The 8,794-nt window shown below is 34.7% G+C and overlaps 2 protein-coding genes across 2 annotated transcripts; one reads left to right on the top strand and one right to left on the bottom strand.

Annotated features, from left to right (window-relative positions):
* The first annotated feature begins 2,323 nt into the window (after positions 1–2,323).
* LOC111402270 (codeine O-demethylase-like) lies at positions 2,324–4,171 on the top strand. Its single transcript, XM_023030445.1, has 5 exons — positions 2,324–2,707; positions 2,789–3,036; positions 3,138–3,465; positions 3,604–3,855; positions 3,928–4,171. Exons 1-4 carry the CDS (start codon positions 2,495–2,497, stop codon positions 3,838–3,840), a joined length of 1,026 nt encoding a protein of 341 aa, XP_022886213.1. The 5' UTR covers positions 2,324–2,494; the 3' UTR covers positions 3,841–3,855; positions 3,928–4,171.
* Positions 4,044–8,420, bottom strand: LOC111402269 (arogenate dehydrogenase 2, chloroplastic-like). Its single transcript, XM_023030444.1, has 2 exons — positions 6,986–8,420; positions 4,044–5,213 (listed from the first exon to the last, which is right to left on the bottom strand). The coding sequence occupies exon 1, from the start codon at positions 8,170–8,172 to the stop codon at positions 7,006–7,008; it is 1,167 nt and encodes a 388-aa protein (XP_022886212.1). The 5' UTR covers positions 8,173–8,420; the 3' UTR covers positions 4,044–5,213; positions 6,986–7,005.
* Between the last annotated feature and the right edge of the window lie 374 nt (positions 8,421–8,794).

Raw genomic sequence — 8,794 nt, 5'->3', positions numbered from 1 at the left:
AAAAATACAAAAAAAAAATGTTTTAAAGGCAACAAGTTGTTGCCATGTTTATTATAATAATAATAATAATAATAATAATAATAAATTGAGCTGAAAGCTCGGATCGAATCTAATTTGGTCGAGCTTTTACTCAGCTCGAAAAAAAACTCGATCATTTTACTCGAGTCTCGAATTTCAACTCACAAGCCAACTCGACTTGACTCGACTCATTGACATCCCTAAGGATAGACCCAACTTTAAAGGTTTATTCCATTTGTATAGAAAATGGAATCACAAAATTTCATCAGAAATCTCACATGTGATGATAAAAAATGTCAAAAATCCCCTACCCCATCCCCTATTATGAGTAATCTGTAGCAATTCTATAAAATGCCTTTCTGTTCATATATCAAGGCTCAATTTTAAAATACTGTTTTGAACATTTGTCTAGATTCATGATTAATTGTCACATTTATTCATGATATGTCGGATTAACTTCACCAACGATCGTTCAACTTTGTATTTAGTGTCATCATAGTTATACAATTTGATTTTGTTTCATCATAATCACCCTACTTTATATTTAGTATTACCATGACTACTCAATTTGATTTTATTTTATCAAGACCATCCAAGTTCATAAAATGTTTTATCATGATCATTCAATTTCATATAACGTTTCCCTGTAGACACTCAATTTCTTTTCACATTTTTTTCACTCTTGCATTTTATATAAAATAAAATTTAAAAAAATAATAATAAAATAAAAACTTATTTTACAAAAGAGGTTATTTACTTAAAAAAGTTTTTGTTTTATTTTATTTTTTAAGTAACTTTTTTTAGTAATTTTTTATTTTTTTATATTTTTTGAAAAAAAATTATTTTATATACAATGCAAAATTACCATTTTACCCCTTTAAAAATTAGTGAAAAGAAATTGGATGGCCATAATAAAACATTTTATGAAATTGAGTAGCATTGGTGAAATACAATTAAATTGGGTGGTTACATTGACACTAAATATAAAATTTGATGGCCATTGGCAGATTTAACCCTGATATGTCAAATATAAGAATGCGAGTTCCATTTGAAATTGCATTCTAAATATCATTTACGTGTCACATAAACTTGTGACTGCCATGAGTCTAAATAAATAGCGTTACTCTTTTTTCTTTTATTTAATTATATAGCCCTAGCTCTTAAGTAAAATATGCCCCTTATTTGGTTAAGATAAAAGTTTGGTTTTTAGTTATTTTAATATTTTGATAAAAAAATTGCAGGTTTCATAAAAATTTATGAGTGAAAATGAGTTTGAAAAATTTTTAAATTGGAGCCAAATAGAGGCTTTATGAGTAACTAATTTTGAAGGTAATATGAATGGGTGTTATCACATCTTTTATTTTTTTTATTATAATTGTAAAATTATTGTGCTATATGTAACGTCCTGATAAATTCATGCCATTATACAATTTATTTAAAGTCAAAAATAAAAAGAAAATCGAGATTCAAATAAATTAGTGCGGGGTTCAATTAAAAAATTATGATTTATTTAAGGACTCAATTGAATAAGGTCAGAAAGTTGGGATTGGGGACCAAAAAGTTAGAAAATAGAAATTACGGACTCCTTTATCATGACCACTTTAAAACGTCATTCTCAATCGTACTTCCATAGTTATGCATGCAGGGAAAGACGGCAAATGATGCAGTGAAAACTCAACTTTCTGGTCTGTAAATGGAATGTAAGTAAAATTGTGAAAGTTTTGAGTACAGTCTGTGTGTGTTGTTTGAGAGTAGTGATTTCTATATAAACACTAATCAGTTAACGCAGCATTTTTTTCTAAGGCCCCGTTTGATTGCACGAAATTTTCCATAGAACTTGGAATTCGAATTCCAACTTCCACTTTTGACCTGTTTGATTGACAAAATTTTCCAGGGAATTGATTTTCCATGAATTTCTAGGTACAACACATTAAAGCGTGATTTTCCACCTTTTTTTTTCCTAGGGGATAGGTGGTTTTTGGTTTTCCATCTTTTTTTTTTTATTTTTTTTTGGCTTTTTTTATTTTTTTTTTTAATTGTTGGCAATGGGGAGAAAGTTGGGATTGGGGACCAAAAAGTTAGAAAATAGAAATTATGGACTCCTTTATCATGACCACTTTAAAACATCATTCTGAGTCGTACTTCCATTGCATAGTTAAGCAGGCAGGGAAAGAGGGCAATTGATGCAGTGAAAACTCAACTTTCTGGTCTGTAAATGGAATGTAAGTAAAATTGTGAAAGTTTTGAGTACAGTCTGTGTGTGTTGTTTGAGAGTAGTGATTTCTATATAAACACTAATCAGTTAACGCAGCATTCTTTTCTAAAAGTCAGAAGATATTTTTTGTGTCTTCAATCTCATTGGTTTGTCTTCTAATCTTATCTCTATGATCACCTTTCAAATGATATTAAGAAAATACATTTTTCCTTCCAAGTAAAAAAAATATTTTCCTTCTCTCCATCCTACTGATTCTGATCCATGGCTGGAGTTGAACTAGAAATTGGGAAACCTGTGCAAGAGCTGGTAGAAAATGGAATTGAGTTTCCAAATAATTATATCTGGGAAAGTCCTAATTTTGGAACCATAGATGCTTCTGTTCCACTTGGAGACATTCCAGTTATTGACATTTCTCAGTTGAAAGATTCGGATCATCAACTTCGATCAGCTCTTAGCTCATGGGGATGCTTTCAGGTTAAGAATAATCTGCTTCTTTTATTATTATTACTGATTTCAGTTGAAACTTAAATGAGTTGGGTTTGGATGGAATTTCAGGCAATCAATCATGGAATTGAAAATTCCTTTCTGGAAGAAGCGTGTGAAGTTGCCAAACAATATTTTCAGCTTCCAATGATGGAGAAGGAAAAATATGCGAGACAGAAAGGTGAATTTTATGGGTACGGAAATGATATGATTCTTTTCCAGAATCAAACACTTGATTGGAACGATCGCTTGTACGTTTCACTCATCCCAGAAGACGAAAAAAAACGACAAAATTGGCCTCAAAATCCACAATCTTTTAGGTAGTTTTCTTTTTATCAATTCAAATAACATTATAAGATGAGTGATTTATTCCTAGTTTGAAGAACATTAAGTTTGATGCGTAGACCTCATCGTTGTGCAGGAGGATATTGAATGAGCTCACTACAAAGATACAACAGACAGAAAAACTTCTTTTGAAGTCCATGGCAAGGTCCCTACGCTTAGAAGAGGACTGCTTTTTGAAGAAATTTGGCGAGCGCAGAATAATTGATGCAAGATTCAACTATTATCCTCCATGTCCAAGGCCTGATCTTGCTCTAGGACTCAAGCCACACGCAGATAGCTCCACAATAACTTTTCTCCTGCAAGACAAAGAAGTAGAAGGTCTTCAAGTCATGAAAGATGATCAATGGTTTCGTGTTCCTATAATACCTTATGCTTTTCTTGTTCTTGTTGGTGATCAAATGGAGGTACATAGAATCGTATCATCTAAAAGTTTAACCTTTGAGAAGAAGTTGTTCAATAAGATATAAGTTTGATGAAATGAGATCTGACCGAGACAGAATAGAAATAAACAAATCTTCTTAAACTTTGGCTATCTTGTGCAGATAATGACTAATGGAATTTTCAAGAGCGCAGTGCACACAGCACTGGCAAACTCTAGCAAGGCAAGGCACACTATGGCTATATTCTGCACTCCAGAACCGGAAAAAGTGATTGAACCATTGGGGGAACTTATTAATGATAAAAGGCCAAGATTATACAAGGCAGTAAGAAACTATGTGGATACTTATATGGACTACTACCAGCAGGCAAAGAGGGCAATCGATGCTGTGAAAATTTAGATTCTCTTCTAATTGGTAAGAAGAAAAGTGCGATTATTTCCAAAATAGTTCAACGGCGTAGTTATAATATGATCTTTCTTTTTACAGTTAATCTTTCCAAGACAAGCTCCATCTTTCTACTCTTCCGGTGTGTTATGTAACAGCAATAAATAGTGGCTGATCGAAGATGTGTCCTGAGTATCGCTGCTGCAACAAGTTCTTGATGCGTTTATTGCATTACTCTCTACTATATTGTATTGTATTTATCTACTGAAAGCCAGGGTCTTTTGAATCAATTACGGGAGCTGTATTTTACCCTTACTATCTACGACTAGCCTTAATCGTTGATCTAGTATTGTGGCCTTAATCACCATTTCACGTCCTACTCTGGAATGATCCCAATCAGCCTAGATGTGCCTGAATAGTAAGAAGAAAAAGAAACATATATTGAGCACCTCATCTCCACCTTCAATCCCTGATCACATGTATGAGCTACTTAAAGCTGGACTCTTACATTATGTAGATTCAATTCCCACAAGATGAACTAGAAGTTACTAACATAGATTATCCATTGAGAGACCTCGTGCAAATTTACATTCTTATAGTTATTCAAGTGCATCAGCAAGATGAAAGGGAGATTATAGGTTAACCATGTTTCATTCATGGATCTATAATAAAGGAGACTGGACTAGCAGAGAAGCTTTCCGTTCAGAAAAGATGTATTATTTGCAAATTATCTCATGTTCTGAACAGATGCTATGTCAGCATGAGAGCCTGTTCACCAGTGTTCTTAGAATCATATTACAGAACTCGGTCAACTAAGTCATAGGAAAAAGTTTAAGCGCACAAGTATGTCACAACCACCCTTATAATACAAATACATAATTCCTAGATGCTTAATTAAAGAACTAGTTTGCTCGCTTATCAAATTTCTCGTATATACCCAGATCTGCAAAATAATTCTCATATATTGCCAAAGGGCAAAAGGAAACTAAGAAGGTTTTCCCATCTTTAAAATTTTGAACATAAATTTGGAAAGCAGTGAGAAGGCGAGTAGATTATGAAGACACACTAGAATTAAGTCTCTTGTGAGAAGAAATAAATACAGAGCAAGATTAAAGTATACATTATTGAATAATATAAATGAAATCAGTTAAAGAGTGCTCCAAAGACATTGATGAAGTTGGACCACATAAACAGCTTATACAATATGCAAAATCCCCATCGTGCATAATACTAGACTAGGGGAAAATAGAAGAATTAGAAAGGAAAAAATAAAGGTTAAAAAATGTGGAAGGAAGAAATGCTTTTATTGATCAGCAGTAAACAAATGTCTGTACCCAGGAGATCTCTTCATCACTCATAATACCATCGATAGTGTAGACAACATATTCCTATAACACCAAAAAGATAAAGAAGAAATTAAACCCGTCCTTCAACAACCAACTGCAAAGTATAATAATGCGTACGGATTATCATAATTGGATAACCTTTCTTATTTGTGTGTAAATGGCAGTTTTTCTCTCTATGAGAATGATATTCCACATTTTCCAGATAGATAGTTCTAAAAATGTAACATCCGAATTGCACATCATGGTAATATCATCATTCCAGTAAATCACATAATTGCCTCAAGTATTGCTCCAGAAGATTGAATGCTATCCTTTTGAAACATTAGTTTTGCTGACACCACCAATAAAATTTTGAAAACCTAAAGGAGCATGAATCAATATATTCAGTAGAAACCCAATCTTGCCCAGGTTGTATGTTTTTTTTCAACCTATTCAAACCGGTCGATTTTAACCTCTAAGAGCCTCAAACTGGGGAGCACACAGATCCCAAATCTTATAGTTTCTCCTCTCTATCCAGCTCCTTCTTTCAATGTCTCACAACTTTTTATAGAAAACACAACTTCTTCTATTTTAGGGCAAGTGATGCATCTTCTTTGTATTGTTCTGTAACAAAGCTACCAGTTGGAAACACATCTATTTAATACATAATTAACAGAATGATTGGTCATATCATACGGCCATTTTGAAGTCGAGGAGGAGATGGACTCTGTTTCTAGTTGTGCTGTGCAAACCTATAATTCACAGAAAATGCCTGGCACATTTCATAAAACTTGGATGGATTATTACACAGTTTGTAATAATGAACACTGTTGTCCTTCATTGATAGAAAGAACTCAACCAAAAATAAATATTTCCATCTTTGTTCTGTTTATTTTTCAAATAATTCCTCATTTTCAAGTTAGTTCATACAGCCATTTTGAAGTCATCAAGGAGACTGACTCTTTTTCTCATTGTGTTGTGCAAACCTATATTTCACATAAAATGCCTGGCACATTTCATAAAACTTCGATGGATTATTAGACAGTTTATAAGGACCAACACTCTTGTCCTTCATTGATAGAAAGAACTCAACCAAAAATGAATATTTCAATCTTCGTTCTGTTTATTTTTCAAGTAATTCCTCATTTTGAAGGCAGTTTATCCAGCAGAGCAAGTAATTTCATTCCAACCCCGAGTTAGTGGTAATTGATCACGATCCCTGACAACAAACTCCTATCGGAAGCTTTAGCTTCATTACCACTTCTCTGTGGCCATCAACCTAGCAATTAGTCTTCTTGCTATACCGAATCGGTTATATCTTCCAATATAAGTTTCACTAAAAGCAACAAAATAAAGCTATTTTGCCTTGTGGACAAGATTAGTCCTATAAGGTAGTCAAGCACACTCGTCAATCTCCAACTGTAGTTACTCCCTTGCCTTCCATTGCGAATTACTTCCTTATATATTTAGTTCATTCAGGGTCTGATGAATGTCTTGAATTTAAGAATTGGGAAGGTACTGTTGCTCCCTTGTATGATTCTATAATATGTTAGAAACTTTGAAATAAACTTAATTCTATGCAGAAATATGCTAAGCTCAGAATCGAATTCTTGACTACCTACTCCATCGAATTAAACAGAGATTGTCTAACTAACAAGATCATCAACGATGTTCTTCAATTTTTAGAAAGTTCTTGGTACGGCAAGTCACAACCTTCCAGCTCTTTATATACATATGAATACACGAGTGTTACACAATTCACCATTTATTACAAATTAATAAAAAACTTATCATGTATTGAAATCAAGAAATAGCTAATTAGAAGAAAAGCATACCTATTACAAGTAGAAACATCCTAATTGTTATTGTTCACCACGGTCTCTGTCTCTGATGTAGACGCGGGTAACAATGAAGTTCCATTCTTGGGCAACTTCTTGGGCAACTTTGAGAGCACCAGCTTAGGGCTTTCCTCCGACTTCCCGAACAATTGCTTCCTCAAAACTTCATGTAAATGCCCAAACAACTCTTTCTTCAATGACTCAAACGCTAAATCCAACCTCTCCAGCTGCTCCATGGCATTCTTATTGTACATAAACAACCCATAGTACAAATCAAAGCTATCACTGGCCGTATTCTCCACCAAATTCAACAGAGTCTCATACCCTTTTGTATTAACTGGGGTACTCTGCAATTGCAACTTCTCCAAAATCCTCCCCATTGTGTGCGTAATAAACTGAGATCCTGCAGCGTATTTATCATGCTCTGCACAAGTCATTTCCACCATTCTACACCCTTCATTCTTGAAAATATCCAAGAAAGTCTCGGCCCGCCTAAGTCTAGACTCCTCATTCCCGATCCTAACTTTGTCAAACACAAATGCCAAATTTTGCCAGCCATTTTTCCCACTTTCAGGCCCAAACATGGGATGACTACAAAGAATATCAAAATGGGAGGGAAGATATTGCAAGAAGATATTCTTGGGGAATTCTTTTACGGATAAAACATCGACAAATAGTGTGTTACGCCTGAGGCGTTGAATAGGGAGGGATTTGAGCACTGATTCAGTGGAAATAATGGAGGTGCAGAGAAGAATAACATCAGGGTGTTGTTCACAGAGGTCGTGGGTGTCAAAGAAGAAGGCGGCGCCAAGGGATTGCGCTATTGACGAATAATCTGAACGTGAATGTGCGAAAACCGTGTGACCCTGTCGGATAAATGCCTTGGCAAGGAACTGGCCGAAGTTGCCGAATCCAATAATGGAGATTTTGAGCTTGGTTGACTGAGCGAAGCGGTTAACGAGCTGGGCTTCGTAGTCGTAAGGCTGTGCTGCGTCTATGGCCTGGACACGGAGGCGGTTGAGGCGACGTGGGAGGTCGGCGGGATGGAAAAATGGTGGTGAGGTGAAGGACAATTTGCGGGTATGGTAATGGTAGGGGATGAGAAAAGTCCGGGTGGCCGTGCTGGTGGCGGAGGCCACGGGGTTTTGTGTGGGACTGTATCGTACTGAAGAGAATGAAATCATATTTTCTAAAAACGCCTTATTTCTTGAATATACGTAGAAAACTGAAAAAGTAGAATGGTAAAGTTTGTGTTTGAGTAAATATTACACAGTGTGTATGTCTAGAGAGAGATGGAGAGGGGGATGGTTGATGAAAGAGTGGTGGTGGAGGGATCTTTATATGGACGAATATTACGGTGGCTGGTGGCGGAGGCTCGAGGTTTTGGTAGTTGGCGGCAATCATGTGGAAGTTGTACATTTGTACAGGTGCTGCTTCTGTAGACGGGAAGTCAAATTAAAATAAATAAGTTAGTTTTATATAATATTTAAAAAATTTAAAAGTTGTGAATACAGTTTTATCACCGATTTGCAGACGATTGGACCATTTACTGATTTACATTAGAGTAATGTTGTTCTCATTCCTTGACTATAAAAATAAAAAAATATGAACGTTATTTATTATATCAAGTTATCATAATTGAATTTTTATATCTTTTGTAAATCTCATAACGACTATATTTTTCATTATCATTCTTACAAAAATGGATACCAAACCGAATTTCATAATAAAAATTATCGATAGTTGTTTTACGTGTCATATGTGTGACGATTTGTAATTTGATAAATGAGTCAATAAAAAACTATC

Source organism: Olea europaea, chromosome 10 (assembly GCF_002742605.1).
Source record: "Olea europaea var. sylvestris chromosome 10, O_europaea_v1, whole genome shotgun sequence".
Lineage (NCBI taxonomy): Eukaryota > Viridiplantae > Streptophyta > Magnoliopsida > Lamiales > Oleaceae > Olea > Olea europaea.
Note: the sequence above shows the minus strand (reverse complement) of the source record. Positions and strands in the feature narration are given on the sequence as shown.